Genomic DNA, 18,603 nt, shown 5'->3' with positions numbered 1-18,603 from the left:
TATCTAACTTTTAGGGGGAGCTCAGAAGACACCTATAGGATAATATCCCAGGAAGCCCAGGGGCAATTTCAGCAATCATCCCCATAAATAAAGCCTGGAGTCCACGAAATGTACAATGATGAGTGATTACATGACACATTTAAAAAAAATTCATCATCAAGTTACTAAGCAAAAAAGGGGTATTTTGCTTTAATCTGTATCCTTTGATTATTGAAATTGTACATTTTTCTCATTCACTTTTTTCTTTGGGAATTATCTGATCATTTCCTTTGCCCATTTACTCTTGGAGGGGACTTTTATTTTCCTTTTTAGAAGTTCTTTATATATTAAATATAGCAACTGTTTATAATAAATATGGTACCCCAGCTTGTGACTTTCAACCTTGCTTATAATGGCTAATTTTAAAAATTTCTACTCAGAGTATCAGTCCTTGTGATATTTTCTTCTTTTCGTTTTTCATCAAGTTTGCATCACAATGTATTAAACCCATGGCACATTTTAAACATCTGTAAATCAGAAGGATCAACTTTGGAAGAGACCAATTCTAGAGAAAGTGATTCATATCATGACAAGAAAAAGAGTAATTGTATTCTTTAAAAGTACAAAAATATTAAAATCCTTGAAAAGCCCTAGTAAGAGCAGTACACAATATTTCATGTACATCTGAGTAATAAATACTTCATAATTGCATCTCACTCCACCTCTCAAAATCTTGTATTGATATACCTGATGGGTTTGAGAGCCATCATCATGTGGAGATGTAAGACTCAGCAAGTCAAGTCCAAGAAGAATGATGCCAGATGGTTCTATAAAACCCAACGTGAAAAGACATATAGAATAGACTTTAAACTGATTAACCATTCCCACAATAATGAATAGATGTTTTAAAGAAATATTTTTTTAAATCAGAAATTCTCTACAATATTTCAATTGGAAGAAAACATATTCACAGGCATTTTGGACAAGATGACTGTGGTCACATGAAAGTTTAGTTTTATTATAGATACTTTATGCAAATATTTCAATACTTTTTGCTATTACTATGCTCTTTTAGCAAGCCGGTTACAGTCCAAGTGAAAAAGTATAAACAAAATTGCACACTTTATTTAAAAAGTCTACTTTAAATTCTTTTTAAAATACAATTAAAACCATTATGTCCTCCCATTCGATGATGTTTCTCTTTCTGTTCCTTTAATTATGAAGTCTCTGAAGACAATGAACTTGATGAAATGATCTTCTATTGTGGCAGGAAATGTTAAACATGTAACTCTTCATCATCCCATGGCTGCTTGCTTTTTAAACTTTGATTAAATGCTATATTTAAACACAAATATTAAAAAATATTTAACGTCTCATACAGTCACAGTTCACTGGCGCTTTGCTCCAGCCTGGACACTGACCATTGAAAAATAGATGCCTTTCTGGGCCAGTAGCTGTTGATGTGTGCCGTGCTCCTTCACTTTGCCATTCTGAAACACCACTATCAGGTCTGCATTCTGGATGGTGGACAGGCGGTGAGCGATCACAATGCAGGTGCGGCCTTCTCTGGCTTTGTCCAGGGCTTCTTGGACAACCTGTTCCATGTCACATAAATTAATTCCAATAATAACAGTCCTTTCCCTTTAATATTTCCTCCACAAAAGGTCCCATATTAATTCTCCTAGAAATCTGTCCTTCTTTAACAGTGGTGTCAGTGAACTATCACAGATTTTAGATATTCAAGGATATGTCATATCAGAAGATAACTGAACCCCAGTTTGGATGAGTTCTGAGGGAGGAGTTATCTATTTCTTAAAGTTAAGGCAGTAAATACAGCCCATCAAATCATTTAAAAAGCATTTACTAATGTGTCTAGCCACACAACATTCTTGAAAGCAGACCTCAAATCTGTCTCCATAGCAAATGGAGGAAGCCTGAGCAAAGGCCAAATGTGGATTCCTTTAATTTTAGTTATTTTTGTGATAGGGAACATCTCATAATCAGTCTGTCTTTCAGATATTTGAATTCTTAACTTTCACTCAAATTGAAAATGATTGCTAATATACTTCTCAAGGGACAGCCAGTTTTTGACCTGTCTTACCCGCTAATTTTTTTATATAGCTGCCGAGGAGATATTGCCAGTAGAAATGGAAAATAAGCCTCCTGAATGCAGCTTCTCAGGTCCACGCAAGTGATCCAGGGCTGGCTTTGGGGCATATGTGCTGTAAGACTAATCTGCCTGTGTCATCTTAGCTGTCCCGAGTAACAGCTAGAGAGTGTTTAAATTCCACTGAAAGGTGACATAAATAGCAATGAACAATCTGGCCTGTTTTTGTTGCATACTATGGAAGATAAAAACACATATTTAAACCTTTTCAGGATGACTGATGCAAGTATGAATGAGTCCAATTTAAATTCTTACCTTTTCACTTTCTGTATCCAGAGCTGATGTAGCTTCATCCAAAAGCAAAATATGAGGCTGCCTGACGAGGGCACGAGCTATGGCAATGCGTTGTTTTTGCCCACCAGAGAGCTGAGTTCCTTTGTCTCCTACTCTGGTGTTATATTTCTGTAAATGGATTTTGTTATTATGAAAGTAGAATGGATAGTAAAATTCTAACAAATAGTTTGCGTACAGAAAATAAGATGAATTCTTCCTATACACCAAAAATCTAGGTTCAGAAGCTAATGGGTTCATAGAGGGTTAAATCTAGAACAAAAATTGCTCTATATGGCATGTTTGAGCTCTCTTTTGAAAATAGATATTTAGGCTTTAAGACGATATGTTTTAATATGAACAATCCAGAATATTTCTTAGGAAGAACTCTGTGGCTATGTTAGTATCTTCCATCTTCTGATTTCATTATATTTGGGACAAAGATTATAGCAGAAAGGAAATTTGATTTGAACAGGCTATTCATAATAAAATAATTGAAGCTCATCTTATTTATAACCAGCAGGTGACGCTCTCTGCATTAAAGTGAGGAAAGCGATTCTCAGAACGTTAGTCTTTTGGTGACAGTATGAAATTATCTCCAACACTTAACTTTAATGAATGCTAAGGAATTCTATTTTGATATCTAACTCTTAAAAACTAAAATATCCTTCTTTTGCTTTTGGAGTTCTAATATTCTTGACATATTGTTGTTCCCCAGAGTAGATAACTGTCACTAACTACTTAATACGACATTGGGGACAAGAGTTAAAGGGTATGTAAAGAAGGGCAGAATTGGGATATGGAAGCATGTGTAACCTATAAAATGACACTGGATTATTATTTTCAGGCCCTTGCCAGGCTGAAATTTTAGTTAAACTGTGAATTTTGATTCCAACGCCCCAGAGTTTGGCTATAAAATTCATGTTCTATACAGCGTTGCCTATTTTTATTTACTGTGTCTGGCCACCCAGTTCTACGACACTCAGCCTGGGATATCGAGCTATTGATGAACTGGGAAGACCCCAGATGAGATTTTGTCAGATGCTTGGGGACCAGCTGTACCCTGGAGCTGTGGCTGCCTCAGAAGGCAGGGGCACCGTGTAGGGGTTACCAGATGGCACTGAAAAGGTATTAATCCTGTGGATGCAGTAAAAGGCAGCATTGTATGTTACCTTCTTCCCACAGGTAACAAAACCAGCTGTCTGCTGGGTAAGGTAAATACCATGTATTAATCACTAGGGAGAAGAAGCGGATCATTAGACAGATAATAGACTTACAAGGTTTTGGTTTCTCTCTCCTGGTCTGGACACCGAGGAAGAGAATCATGGTCTACAAGTGTTCTCTGTGTGACACATAGTGACCAGGAACACAGAAAAGTGGGGTCCTTGCGGTAGACAAATGCCAGAGGGGCAACATATATTTAACACAGTAGACAATTGTTACTTTCTGTGTCTGTGTTTTGTTAACCACTAGCCCAGGGCCTCTCCAAATTTAGCCTTCATTGGTATCTTCTGGGTTATTAAAATGCAAGTTGCTGGACTCTACCTCTAAAGTTTCTCATTCGCCAGGTCTGGGTTGGGGGGCCCCCCAAAATCTGTATTTCTAACAAGTTCCCAGGTGATGCTGATCCATGCCCACACTTGAGAATCACTGACCTCTCATAAGTAAAAAGGACTGAGCTTTGTGTTTAAATGAACATTGAGAAGGATAAATTATCCACAGTTGGCCTAGAGCATCAGTCCCCAAACTTTCTGGCACCAGGGACCAGTTTCATGGAAGACAATTCTTTCACAGACCGGGGGAAGGGAGTGATGGTTTGGGGATGATTTAAGTGCATTACATTTCCATCTCAGATCATCAGGCTTTAGATTCTCACCAGGAGCACACAACCGAGATGCCTCACATGTGTAGTTTACAGTAGGGTTTGCCCTCCTGTGAGAAGGCTGCCAGTTATCTGACAGGGGGCGGAGTTCAAGCAGTGATGTAAGCAACGGGCAGTGGCTGTAAATACAGATGTTTCCCTCACTTGCCTGCCCATTGCTGACCTTCTGCTATGTGTCCTGGTTCCTCATAGGCCATGGACCAGTGCTGGTATGGTCCACAGTCTAGGAATTGGGAACCATTGACCTAGATTGTTAAGGGATAGGTGGGGACAAGGCCTCCTTCTTGGGCCTAATGAGATTGGTGTCAGCAGTTACCTGAAGAACAGCCTGAAGAAAAGGGAAATCTTGGGGAAGAATTAGAGCCACCTGGTATTCCATCCTGCTCCTGAGATTACTTCCCCATGCCGGTTTGAGGTTACTGAGCTTTATGTTTTAGGGCACACTTCCTTCCTATGAAGTGCATAACTAGGAATAATTGAAGGGGTAGAGTAGCTACCTGAGAAGCACTTTAAAATGTAGGACCTAAAAGGACTTAAGAGAGGGTGAGATTCTGCTATCTAACTTTAAGGTGGAGTTCAGAAGACACCTATAGGATAATAACCCTGGAAGCCCAAAGGAAGATTTCAACAATCATCCCCATAAACAAAGCCTGGGGTCCATGAAATGTACAAAGATGGGGAGGTTACATGATGCCATGGCCACCCCTGTGGCTCAGCCCTCTTTTTGGCATGAATCCAGCTCCCTGGCCTGGCCTGACTTGGCAGGGTGAGGTTTAAGGCTTGGCTAGGAGAAGCCGCAGGAAGGCAGATGGGTGAGAAATGGGATAGCAACTGGAAAGGATGATTACACCTGCTTTCTCATCAGGCCCAGAAAGAGCACATCCGCAGGTGGAGACATAGACACTGCTCAAATGCATTTGGGTTTGGATGGAAAGACCTCCTAGATATACTCATCCCCAGGGCTGAAGGAGGTGAACTTCCTGTGACTCCAGCCTAAAATCTTTGGATCTAGAGAATTGTTCCAGTTCTCCTAACCCTGCAAAGTTCCCCCCTCCTAAACTTGAATTGGTCTAACACTTTCATCCTTTCCTCACAAGGAGAGTCAGGTGATTGGGCGAACGTAACATCTAACTGGGATAGGAAGTGTGGCCAGATGCTCATTTACAGGTGTGGGTGTATTTCTTTTCCTCTTGGAAACAAGCCCTTTAGAAGTCAAACTATAAGCCAGGGATTCTTCCTTGTGCTCCTGAACCTGTAACTGGAGAGAGACTTACATCAGGCAGTGAATCGATGAACTGGTGTATGTTGGCCTCCTTGGCCGCCTTCACGATCTCTTCCTGTGACACCACCCGGCTGTTGTCCCCATAGGCGATGTTCTCGCCAATGCTGCAGTCAAACAGGATGGGCTCCTGGGATACAATGCCCATGTGTGCTCGGACCCACTGCACATTCATTTGCTTTATTTCTTTGTTATCAATTAGCTGAAAATAAGAGTTCACAGATCAACTTTAGGACTAGCATATTTTGAATTTAGCAAAGTTAACATTGTTATTTCATATGATAAAACTAACAAGTTAACTATGAGATCAAGGAAATGTTTCTTTCAAAATTTAGATGTCAAATTTCTTCCAATGAGGCCACAATTATATGCTTTGAGGACCTGTCGTGTTTCTTATGTTTTAACCCACCCTGGTTTCTGATATGTGCGTGTACTACCTAGACAGAATAATACCCTCTCCTCCTCCAACGTATTTATGTCCTAATCCCTGGGACTTGTGAGTATGTTACGTGGAAGGAGGGATTGAGGTAGCAGATAGAAGTAACACTGCTGATCAGCTGACCTTGAAATAAGAAGATTATCCTGGATTATCTTGTTGGAACTAATGTAATCTTCAGGATTCTTAACTATGGAAGAGAGAGGCCAGAGAACGAGTATCCGAGAAAGACATGCCCAGTCATTGCTGGCTTTGAAGATGGAGGAAGGGGTTGCGAGCTAGAAAAGGGAAGAAAATAGATTGTTCCTCGGAGCCTCCAGAAGGAACACAGCCCTGCTGTGTGACCCTTGATTTTTAGCCTCATGAGACCAACTTTGAACTTCTGACCTCCAGAAGTATAAGATAATAACTTTGTGTTGTGGTAAGACTCTAAGTTTGTGGTAATTAGTTATAGCTGCCACAGGAAACTATTAATAATATAATGCTTTATATTTAATAATATATTATTAATATTTATATTTAAATATTAATAATATTTATATTATTAATTTATATTTCTGGGATGTATCCTGACATCTTTACCTCATATCTCAGTTTTTCAGAGGAAAGGTGGCCAAATTGGAGTGGAAATAAATAACAACTACAACCACATTACAGGTTTATAGATCAGGTTTCTGATCTGACCTGAGTTTGAGGAATCAGAGACAATGGCAAAGAAACAGAAGTCAGTGTGGGAGAGCAGCTACTCGTCTCTCATTGCTGATCTTGAGAAAATGAATTAATTTTTCTTGGTTTCCTTGTGAACAAAATAGAAATGATGATAACTTCTAAACTCACAGAATTAAGGATTAAATATCATGTATGGACCCCCCTTAGCACAGTGCCAGGCACAGAGTAAGTTGTAATTCTGTGTATGTGATGTATTGGAACTACAGGGGATGGACAGGTGGACAGGTGTATGAAAGGATGGATGGACATATTCAGTACTGAGCCAAAGGTGTAGGAACACACAGCTTCCCTTTCTCTGTGATCTGGTTCCCCAGTTTATCCTGCAAAAGCCTTAGGAGGCCCCCTTACAGCCTTACGCGAATGCAGTTATGTCTGCCTAATAGATCTGTTTTGCAAGGTAATTTTCTGGTATTCAAGTAAGAGAGCGGTTCATCCTCTTTGAGGAAGACACCAGTGACTCAGATTTGAGCTTTCCTAATAGCGGTGATGAGTAGGTACTGAGCCATACATAGTTTCTTCACCCCATGTGCCTGACTGGGAAGCTCCAGGAGACAGCTGGCCAGGGGTGAGGTACCATGTTTGCTGCAGGAACATAGCTTCTGCTTGTGAAGCTGGCGGGTGCAGGGATGAAAAGCACTGCTATAACCTGATTAGTAACAAACCCAGTTGCCATGGAGACTATTCGGAGCATCTATGCTCCAGGCTGCTTCCTTTCAGTGCTAATAAATGAAGGGGGAGAGCAGAAGGTGGAGAGAGGGAGTAAAAAACAAGCAAGGATGTGGCTAAACAGCAGCTCTTGTTAGATGGAGCTCTGTACTTGAGAAATGTAAATTTGAGGAAAGGAAGAGGGTTTTGTTTTTTGGCTTTTTTTTTTTTTCCTAGGTTTAACCCCCTGGGAGGAAAACTGACACCAGCACTAACTACCATAATAACAGGCACATCTGAATGATCTCAGCAAGTCTTAATGAGTTCCGTTGCAACACTGAATATGGTAACACTCTTGGGCTTCTTCATCTCCACACAGTACACCAGAATTGGAAATTATTTAAAATCTATGTCAGCTAAAGAAGCTTTTCTTTAAGGAAAACAGTTTAGAATCCTAGAATGTAAAACAGATCAAAGCATAGGTTCTTTGGCTGAGACACGGTAATGGTCTGAGGGAAGACCAAGGAACTCTGGGGAACTTATATTAAATAAAAACTGTTCAAAAAATCCTGGCCTAAATGAAAACATAACTAGGAACGTAAACATATTGGTAAGAAATAATTTAAAGTCAAATAAAAATGACTAGCTATCTTCATTATAGATTGTGAAACTGATCACTTTCATTAGCACAAACAATCAAATGTTGAATATGTATTTTTCAATGTGTATTAACTCTGAAATAATTTTTAAAAGATCAAGCATTATGATACTGTAGGTTCTGTGATAAGTATGCATACACATTCTCTTATTTAGTCTTATGAAGTCACCGTGATTTTAATCACCATATTACAAGTGAGGAAATGAGTCAAGTTGGGTGATTTATACCAAGTCACACAGTAAGTAAATTGGGGGAAGCAGGATTGAATCTCAACACTGCAGGTTGGGTTTTAGTAACACAAGTATCTTATAACTGAAGGATATTTTCTGTTGTCCCTTATTAGGAAAGTGCCCCCAACTTGGCCCAGGTATCAGATAAGGACAAAAGGGGTAGAGGGTTCTGCCTGTGGTATATGGGATGGACCAAACAGTGTGGAGAGGAAAGGTCCAGGGAAGTCTCAAACTGGAGGCAATTTAACAGTGAAGCTAATAAAGGGTAAATTTCCAGTGCACTCAATTACATGTAAATTCTGAAATTTACAGTAAACAGTGTTTGGGGTGAGAGGGAGGCAAGGCGCCAGCCAGGAAGCTCTCTGTGTACGCACTGATAATAAACTGCCTAACCCAGGAAAGGGACCAGAATCTTTAAGACTGCAGAATTTTGTTGTGATTTTTTTTTTAATTTGAAATAAATACTCATGTTTGTATCTCGTTTACATTCAAAACTTCATATAACCTTCAGGTCCCACCAAACTTGAATTCTCCCCTCTTCACAATTCTGTAGCTTAATCTTCTAAGATTCTCCACAATTTAATCTAAACCTTCCTTCAAATTTACTGGTTCAGTGCTTCTTAAATGATGGATAGCATTAGAATCACCTGGGAAAATTGTACAACTAAAAGGCAGGCCAGGCCCCAGCCAACTAGAATAACCCAGGGTGGCTGTGTTCTTAATTAGCTCTCTCAGCCAAAGTCTGAGAACCACCACCCCAGTTCCAAGTTTCTCATGGTCCACCGACGGGTCATGAGAATTTCCTGGCTTTAGGGTGGTCCTCAGGGACAAATCCTTTCTTCAATTCTTATGTTCAAATCCACAGACTCATTTTTAAGTTATTCAGGGTTACCAATTGATATTCATACTAAACTTGGTCCATTTTCTTTACTGCGGACACTTCTGCTAAGAAGTCTGGCTGCGGTGCACCACCAGACAGCATTTATTTCAAAGCCCTACGGCACATGCACAGGAGCAGATAACAGATATTGCTTCAGCAAATAAGGACACTGTTTTTAGAGCATCATCAGTGTTGTCTTGAGATGGTTACTGTCCTGTGCACTCAGAATTCACTTTCATATTATTCTGTGTCTGCCCTTTCATATTTCAAGGGACTAGAAGGCTAAAAACCATTTCCCAGGCTCCCCTGGTTCTGGAAATAACTTAGGGTCTAGCAGAGAGATGCACTGTTTAAGGCAGACACCAATTCTCCTTTAGCAGCCATAGTAAGCTAACATGTGTTTGGCAGACAGGACTTTTTGCAATAGCCAGACTCTGGTCTGTGTCTTTAGTTTTGAAACAATTGTGACGTTGGCTTAATTTTCTGCAGGTTCCTGGTCACAGGAGGATCAAGCTGGGAACAAAAGCAGCTTCCTTTTACCTTCACTTTTCTAGCCCTTCCAAAGATTCTATAAAATACTTACCTCTTATCATTTGAAATACCTAGAGCACTTTCTGTTTCCTACTCTTTACTATACCTGACATTGTCCATGCTTTTAATTATGCTCTGCTTGTATTTCCATACTTGGAACATATCTTTAATTACTGATTACCATTGTTTACAATCCTAACATTTTGTCATCATAAAGTTTTTTTTTTTCCATCGCAAAGTGACTATGAGCACATTAGGGGGCTGTAAGGTTATTTTATCTTTTCCATATGAGTTATTATCAGAAAAATTAAAGAACCACTACTCTCACTACATTCCCTATTTCAGCTAAAATGGCCTATTTGCTACATTGGGAACAAACTATTTACAGACCACAGTTTGCCTTCTCTCCTACACGGAAGGCCCTTTCTATTGCTCACCTCTATGCAGATACTACTGTCCTTTAAAAACCAGCTCTAGGCCTAGCCCCATCTTTAATCTGACTCCTGAAAGTATATGTCTCATCTCCACAGTATTTGAGGGCAGATACCCAGCCCCACGACTCATTTTATAGCACATTTCACACGCTGTTTAATAAATGTCAGTGTCTGACAGCTAACTGCCTCTTCTAAGGGCTTTGATTGTCAGTGAGGTCTTCATTTGCAGTCCTGCAATCAAACTTTAACCACAAAGTTGAAGCATAAAGTCAGAGTTCACAGAAAATATAATATAAAGGAGTAAAAGTAGGGAAGAAAGCTTATGTAACTGGTAAATAATGGACTAAAGGCATAACTCTCTTTGAATACAATACAAAGTATTTATGAGTCAGAGTGATTGCTGTGGGGAAGTCAAAAGAGCCCTGGACTACAGGTTGGATATTTCCTTTTCTTTTCAGTCATCAATGCAACTCAGGTCCACGTGCAGCTGGAGGCCTCAGTCTGACTGTACTGGCAAGTATCCACTCTGGTCACTGCTCGTGCTGTTTCAGTTATTAAGTATTTTAAACATCACCTCTGAGTATGCCTAAAAACTAAAGGCCTATAGAAAGAAAATTTCTTGCTCTAAATTTTATCCCTTCCTAGTTTGATTCGTTTCCTATCCCCCATTATAGTCATTTAAATCCACTCTCCTTTCAAGACTCCTATCTCATTCCCAGCACCTAAGACATCCTCTGAGACATTTTACAGGAAGTCCCTGGGTTATGAGCAACATATGTTCTGTAGATTTTTTTCTTAAATTAAATTTGCATGCAAGTTGAAACAGGCCCATTTACCTATTACCTGTAATAGCATTCATTCATAAGTGTGAGTTGGTCAGCTGTATGTAACTCGGGGACTTACTCTAATAGCCCCCGTTTGTAAGTGCAAATTGTACTTCAGTCAGATGTTTGTAACCTGGGGACTACCTATAGTTCAGAAGACAAAGGCATTCCTCTATATTCTTTACCTCCTTCTCAAATTAGTGGATCTTCCTTTTTTCCCCCTTAGATGATGTTCCAGTACTCTCTCTCCATCAATAGTTTATCTCATCCTCAGGCATAAAGATGCTTATGATTCCTCCTCCTAAACAAGTTCACTACATTCTGACTCCCTACTCAAGCTACTGTTCTTATTTGTATTTCTTTCATCTTCGATCTTCTTGATTCCCCTCCTAAATATATTTCAGCCATGCTAAACTATTTTCTCCCATCGCCACTTCACTAAGAAATGTCAGACACAGCCCATTAATTGCCAGATTCTATTATGTCTTCTCAGTCTTCACCTTATCCTACCTTCCCATAGCACCTGTCACTGCAGACCACCTTCTGAAATACTCCTCATCCTTGGCTTCCATCTCACTTGTCTCTAATGGCACCCCTCTTCTATCTTTCTGGCTACTTCTATTTTTGCTGGCTCTTCTCATGTCAGCTGAAACCCAAGCACAGCCAGGGAGATGGGTGGTAAGAGGGCTGCTCGCAAAGGAGGGCAGGGGGCTGACGACGAAGTTGGCTGGGGTAGATGACACAGCTTACATCTGTCTAGGCCATCAGACTTGCACTATGTGGGGCTGTTAAAAGGTTTGGAAAACTGGTGCAGTGGTTCATGCCTATAATCTCAGCATTCTGGGAGGCTGAAGTGGGTGGATTGCTTGAGGTCAGGAGTTCAAAACCAACCTGAGAAAGAGTGAGACATCCTATCTCTACTAAAAACAGAAAAAAATAAAAAATAAAAACTAGCTGGGTGTTGTGGTGGGTGCCTATAGTCCAAGCTACTCAGGAGGCTGAGGTAAGGGGATTGCTCAAGCCCAAGAGTTTGAGGTTGCTGTGAGCTACAATGATGCCACAGCATCTATCCAGGGCAACGGAGAGAAACTCTGTCTCAAAAAAAGAAAAAAAAAAAAAAAGGTTTGAAAAACCATGTCTTATATTTGAGAATTAAACACATCAAGGAATTTCATGGATGAAAAACCTGAACTGAGCTGAACATGAAAGTGTGCTCACCACTGTCCCAGCCAAGGGGTCGTAGAAACGCTCCAGGAGCTGGACCACTGTGCTCTTTCCACAGCCACTGCTGCCCACCAGGGCCAGCGTCTGGCCCTTCTTCACCTCGAGGCTCAGCCCCTGAAGCACTGGGATGTCTGGCCGAGTAGGATAGTTGAATACGACTTTGTTAAATGTCACATTTCCTTCCATCTTGTCCTACGATGAGAATGATAACACTAAATTTGATTGCAGCAATACCGAAGACACGTTGTATAGCTAACCCTCTGTACTACCAGGTGTCAGAAGGTACGGAGCTTGTATTATAATTAAGCTTCACTTCAAACTGCTGGAATTTAATAAATAAGATCTAGAAGAGTCAAGATAATACAATTATAATATGGATGTAATAAATCTGTTGCCAAAGAAAGAGTAACCTAAATATGATAAAATCTGATTAATAAGATGTGCTTATAATATGGGCAGCATTCCTATCTCCCTCTTTGCTATGCAAAAGTACTGAATGTTAATATATATTATTAGCATTTACTAAAGGGAATCTGTGATCTAGAAAATCTTATTTTATTATTAGCATATTAAAAAGCATTCATTTTTAAGTTTCCTGTTAAAATACTTTCATTCAGGAGTCAAAAGTAGATCATATAAGTTAAAACATCTAACTCACCGGCTTCAGGCCTTCTGTGCTATAGCTGTCGATCTCGGGGACTTTTTCAATGATCATGATAATGTGGGATGCTGACACTTTGGCTTTGGCATAGTCAGGAGCAAATGAACTGACCTGCCCGACTGCCATGGCACCAAAGACAATAGCTGAAAATACCCTGGAAAACACAAATTAAAAACATGGGTACAGAGCTGTAGCTGCCATGCTAGAAAGCTGGCACTTTTACAACCAGAGAGTATTGACTTGCATAATTAAAAAAGGTCAAAAAAGAAAAGAAACACTTCTCCTTATAAGTTTGAGTCTATATGATAGACTGCAAACTGGTGGGTTCATGTCAGCATGATTGTATGCAAAATGGCCCAGTTTTTCACCTCTCTCTGTATCCTAACCTTCTCATAATGAGACCCTTGTGGCACTTGTATTCAAGAAGTAGACTTAGTTTTCCTATCCTTTGAATCTGGGATGGGCTTGTGACTTGCACCGGCCAGCAGGAGGTGGTGGAAGTCGCTGTTGCCAGTTCCAACCCCATGACTGGGGGACCTCACATGCTTTGTGTGTGCACGTTCACTTGCTCACTCTCAGAACTCTGCCACTACCAGAAACGCAGGCAAGGCTGCTAGAGATGAGGCACACTCGGAGGAGAGCTGTGTAGGTCCCAGCCAACTACCCTGTAGCTCACCACAAACATGTGATGTAGTCCAGCTGATGCACGGTGCCCCACCCAGATCAGTAGAAAGCCAACCCACAGCCTTGTGGGTAAAAATAAATGTTTATCATTGTGTGTCCCTGAGGCTTTGTGGCTGGTTGTTACACAGCATTACTGTTATAGTTAGTGATGATAGAATTACATCAGATACTATGAACCGCGCAACAAAGAGTTTCTTACAGGTCCAGATATCATTCTGCTCCTAGGATGCATCAGTGTTCTTATGTGTGATATGGGAATCAAGCAACTTCAGGTTGGAAAGAACCTTACAGCAAGTCCAGCTCTCAATGAGCCTAGACATGTCCCCTAAGTTGGATTCCATCCTGTTTTAGAAAATAGCAGGTTTGATTAAGTGTACTGTTAGAAAGTTCTTTTTAAACTGAAGGAAAATCTACTTCCTTCTATATACTATGACCCTTTAATTATTGGAATATTGCTTCTTTAATAACCCCTTTCTTTTTTTTTATTGTTGGGGATTCATTGAGAGTACAATAAGCCAGGTTACACTGATTGCAATTGTTAGGTAAAGTCCCTCCTAATAACCCCTTTCAATCTCTTCTGCTGGACACTGATCAGTGTGCTTCTGTAAACAGTAAGCTGGGACAAAACCTGGGAACCCTCCCAGAATGCTGGGAATCTATCACTTTCTCTTCCCTGAACTCTACACGTGTGTTAAAATAGCACACTATGTCAACCCAGTACACGGTGTCACTAGTTGCTTTAACTAGTGCTAAATAAATCACCCAGACAGTTACTCTTGGCCTTGTTATCATTTAAACCTGTGAGACCTTTTTTTGAATGACTTGCTGTTCAGAAAGGTCTACCCCTTCCTTTTTTGGAAGACTGACTTTGCAAACCTAAGAGCCCCAGTGCTAGCAACTTTCACCAATTCAATTCCTTGGAGTAAAGCAAATAATTGTCTAATCAAAGCTCCTATGCTGATGATGTCTGGTTATGATGTTTGGGTTATAATTACAAATAGCACCTGCACATCATTTGTCAGATGTACAGATTAAGTAGAAATTTAAATTTTCTGTTGTGGTCACCCTGAGCAAACTATAATTCACGAACAAGTCAATGTCTAAAAAGGGCAGAAATATCGTACTCACACGTTGCATCCCCAGGCTTGTGTGATTCTGCTTTAAATGTAAAACCGATTATGTTACACCATCAGAGGGCAGAATCTTACCTATTACCAAATCTGGGAGCTCAGAAAGATGTCACATATTTTTGGTTACTAAACTGTATATTTGAACACTTCTCTGTCATAATTAAGTTCAGACTTGTCTACCCCTGAATGAGGGATAATTATCTACCTCCATAGCAAGGGAGCAGGAAAAAAAAATCCCAATTTAGTTTTGCCTTTGTCACGTGAATTTCTCCAGCACTCATCAAGAAAAAAACAAATTTATCTTGGGCTCTCCCAGAGCTTGTAGAACTTAGTACTTCACCTGCTCTGTTAGAAAGTCCTTTAAAAGGAGCTGGTCAGACTTCTTGCTCAGCGTTAAGCTTCTTCCTGAATGCCGAGGCCTGCTGGAAACCTCTGAATTGAATCACCCCCCCCCAGCCACAAATTTGGAAAGGTCAGACACATGTGAGTCAGCACTAGAGAGAGGAGAAGTTACTGGCCCTACAAATAAAGTGAGACACTGTGGGAGACTCCGAAGTGAAAACAGTGACACATGGAGACTCAGAGGCAAAAAAGCCTTTTTCTAAATCACCAAAATCTCTTCACGAGGCTTCACTTCATGTAGAGTTTTCCATCCAGACATGAATCATGTTCATCCCAGTTTTATTTTTAGAGTTTAGTAAATAAAGAGCCAACACTTACAACAGAACATTCTCAAAGGTCATTAAACTACGTGCCACCAAGTAGGCGCCAAATCGGAAACAGCCAGCGTAGGAAAAATACATCATTGCCTGGGTGAAGGCAAATGTGATTCCGAAGATGTGTGCTTTCTTCAAAGAGTTTCTGAAAAGAAGATATTTGAAAACTTACTCAACTTTCATTTCTTAGTTCTTAACATGTAACTTTTGATAGGTCAGCAGTGGGGGCCCAAGATGTGACAGACAAAAACGGGCTTAATTTCCACAGAACTAAGTTTGATCCTCATTTTACCACTTACCATTGTGCAAATTTGGGAAACTGCCTAATCTCTGAGACTCAGTATCTTCTTTAATGGAGGATAAACTATACCTTAAAGTATTGCTATAAAGATTAAATAAGCAAATGAATGTAAAGAGCTGGTCAGGCATTACTAAGTGAAAGCTCCCTTCCTTTCCCCCACTTTTACATGTGCAACACTAAGTCTTCTCTGGTAAACGTTCATTCCTCACACAGCTACCCACCACCCACAGGCTGCGGGACCATGCTGGGTGACACAGAGGCATCAGGTATGTTCTGGCTTTTAGGGAGCCAGGAGTTGAGTTTGGATCATTATTTATGCCATGGAGGTACCTTATGAATAACTTATTATGGGAAGAAAGGATGAATTTCACTTTCTTGGGATTAGAGCAGGATTTACAAAACGGTTAACAGTCCAGGATTTTCTAAGCAACATGGACCTCAGTGATGTGGAGGTGTGGGTGGCAGCAGGTGGGCACATGGGCACCATCCCCGGGCTTCCTACTCCTATGCCAACCAGATCAAATAAGCTTTTACTTTTGTCTTATAGCAGGATTTCAAATCAAAAATTTTTTTAAAGGAATAAAGACTCTGCTGTTGTTTAAAAAGAAATTTGAAAACACATCAATGAGGTCCATCTCTCTCCTTTACTATAGAAGAAACTGAGACTCAGGGAGGTTGGGTTTGCCCAGGTTTGTTCACATCAGTTAGGAAAAGAGCCCTCACTGGGTGACTGTGTTAAAGAACAGGAGGTCTCCCCTGGAGAAAGGGTAAAAAGAGGAAAGAAGGTACAACCAGGAAGCACTATCCCTCAGCATTCTGCAGATAACCTCAAATTCATGTTCCATAAAGAACTCAGACCCAATGAGAACAAATAATAGGGTCATTATCCTAACTGGCCATTGGACAGTCATTCTCAGCATCTTCTCCCTCGCCCTTTCAATCAGTCACCCCTTCTTATAGGTTCTGCCTCAGTTCAGGGTCTTGTCATTTCTCTCCTGGGTCAATAAGTGCTTCCCAATTGGGTCCCTTCTAATACTTTCTCCACTTACTCCCCCATGTAATCCTTCTAAAAACAAATATGATGATTGAAAAACTCCTCACGTTCCCTTCCACTGCTTAGTGTTTATTACCTGTATGGCAACTGCAAACTCTGGGCATACATATGTTCAAACTTCTGCTCCCGAGTTAAAGAAACAACAGTTCGGAAGTTCTCTATTGCTTCAGTAGCGATCTGTAACAGGGGCACAAGGTTAACAGTGGCAATTAATTTGAATTCTATAAAATAGACAGATAAAATTAATTTTATGACTCTGAGTATTATTTACTTATTATTACCTACAAACATCTTTATGGAAAAGAATACTAAATAATTTATCAAATTGAGTTTTGGATCTGAAAGGAAGATTAACTTCAATCTTCTCTTTATAGAACAAGAAGCTAAGGCTTAAAGCCACAAAGTTTTACATGCTTTATTTACAAAATTAACCTGAGAACACAGTATTTCTTCTGCAAAGCTTACATTTTAAGTTTACAGTTATTTTACACACTTTTAGGATGTGATGTTTATATTTTTCTCTTCACACATGCCATTTTGACAAATGAAGAATATTTGGAAAATATCGAAAGATGAAATAAAAAGTTATATATTGGTATACTTTGCACATTAGCTTACATATTGTTTTCTTTCCTAAGCATATACATAGTTAACAAAGTTGAGAGCAAACTCTAGATTTGGCTAGATTTCATTATTTTTTACCCTAACAAATATCAAAAGCATTTTCTAAGATCATTAAATACGTATTAATGATGGGATTTTTTTTTTCTTTTTTGCAGTTTTAAGCCAGGGCTGGGTTTGAACCCGCTACCTCTGGTATATGGGGCCGGCGCCCTACTCCTTTGAGCCACAGGCGCCGCCCATGATGGGATTTTTTAATGGTCACTTGATATCCTAATTAGGCATTCCATTATTGTTGAATAAAGTTTTTAATTCTTTTTTTATTAAAAATTCTGTGATAAACATCCTTGTACCTGTTGTTCGTATTAAATTATTTTCTCAGTAAAAGTTCTTAAAAGCAAAATTACTAGATAAAAGGAAATTAACTCTTTCTTAAACATAGCACATACTATAAATTTGTTTTCCAGAACATTTCTAACATTCGGTTATGTTCTAATTCGATGTTACTTCCAACAAGACTATTTGATTAGGACACATACATCCTTCCCCGCCTTTTGGAGTTTGGGTGAAGGGATATGGAGAATACAAAGTGAGATTTCAGCCCATATTAGCTATGGGACATTGAGCCCCCACGCTGTCTCATCTCATCTGTAAAATGAGGAGGATGGACTGGAGCAGTGGTTCTCAACCTTCCTAATGCTGCGGCCCTTTAATACAGTTCCTGCGCGTTGCCACCCAGAGGTTGAGAACCGCTGTGCTAGAGGGTCTCTAATGTCCCTTTTAACTTCAGGATTCCGAGGGAAGTAATTTCTAGCATTGTAAGTTAACAAGAGGAATTATTCTTATTTTTAAAGATATTCTTCTTCTCTCCAGCCTTTGTACTGGTCAGAAGAGATTCTAACAAAGATATAGTTTATTTAGTTTCTTGTAACTTAAAAATCCATGAACATAAATTTCCATTTATTCATCACTGAATTCTACACAATTACCGAACTTCAAGGGTAACACAAATATTTCATAAGACTTGAAGTCAGTTTTGAAGACTGATTAACACAAAAAGCTATTAGAAATAAAAAAATCTAATAAAATTCTTAAGAGCAGAAACTTAGTTAAAAAATAAAATTAAAAATATTATTTTCTGACCTAGGCAGGCCAAGAAGATTCTGAACTACATTAAACACAGGCTGCCTATGAAGACAGGAAAATGTCCAGATTTCATTTATGTGAACGTTTTTTAATAAATTTCTTCTATATGTTATAAAAGCATA

At 39.6% G+C, this 18,603-nt stretch overlaps 1 protein-coding gene across 4 annotated transcripts in view; it reads right to left on the bottom strand.

Annotated features, from left to right (window-relative positions):
- Positions 1–203: 203 nt before the first annotated feature.
- The window catches only part of ABCB1 (ATP binding cassette subfamily B member 1), a 206,351-nt gene continuing 187,951 nt past the window's right edge, over positions 204–18,603 (bottom strand). For all 4 annotated transcript variants that reach the window (XM_053609089.1, XM_053609086.1, XM_053609088.1 and 1 more), the window contains 7 exons: positions 16,791–16,891; positions 15,364–15,504; positions 12,827–12,983; positions 12,163–12,360; positions 5,573–5,779; positions 2,402–2,548; positions 204–1,574 (listed from right to left, as the gene is read on the bottom strand). In XM_053609089.1, coding sequence (XP_053465064.1) covers positions 1,368–1,574; positions 2,402–2,548; positions 5,573–5,779; positions 12,163–12,360; positions 12,827–12,983; positions 15,364–15,504; positions 16,791–16,891 — 1,158 coding nt within the window. In that variant the 3' untranslated portion in view covers positions 204–1,367. The remainder of the gene's footprint in view (positions 1,575–2,401; positions 2,549–5,572; positions 5,780–12,162; positions 12,361–12,826; positions 12,984–15,363; positions 15,505–16,790; positions 16,892–18,603) is intronic.

The sequence above is a fragment of the Nycticebus coucang genome, chromosome 11 (assembly GCF_027406575.1).
Source record: "Nycticebus coucang isolate mNycCou1 chromosome 11, mNycCou1.pri, whole genome shotgun sequence".
Classification (NCBI taxonomy): domain Eukaryota; kingdom Metazoa; phylum Chordata; class Mammalia; order Primates; family Lorisidae; genus Nycticebus; species Nycticebus coucang.
This window is presented reverse-complemented; position numbering and strand designations above follow the sequence as displayed.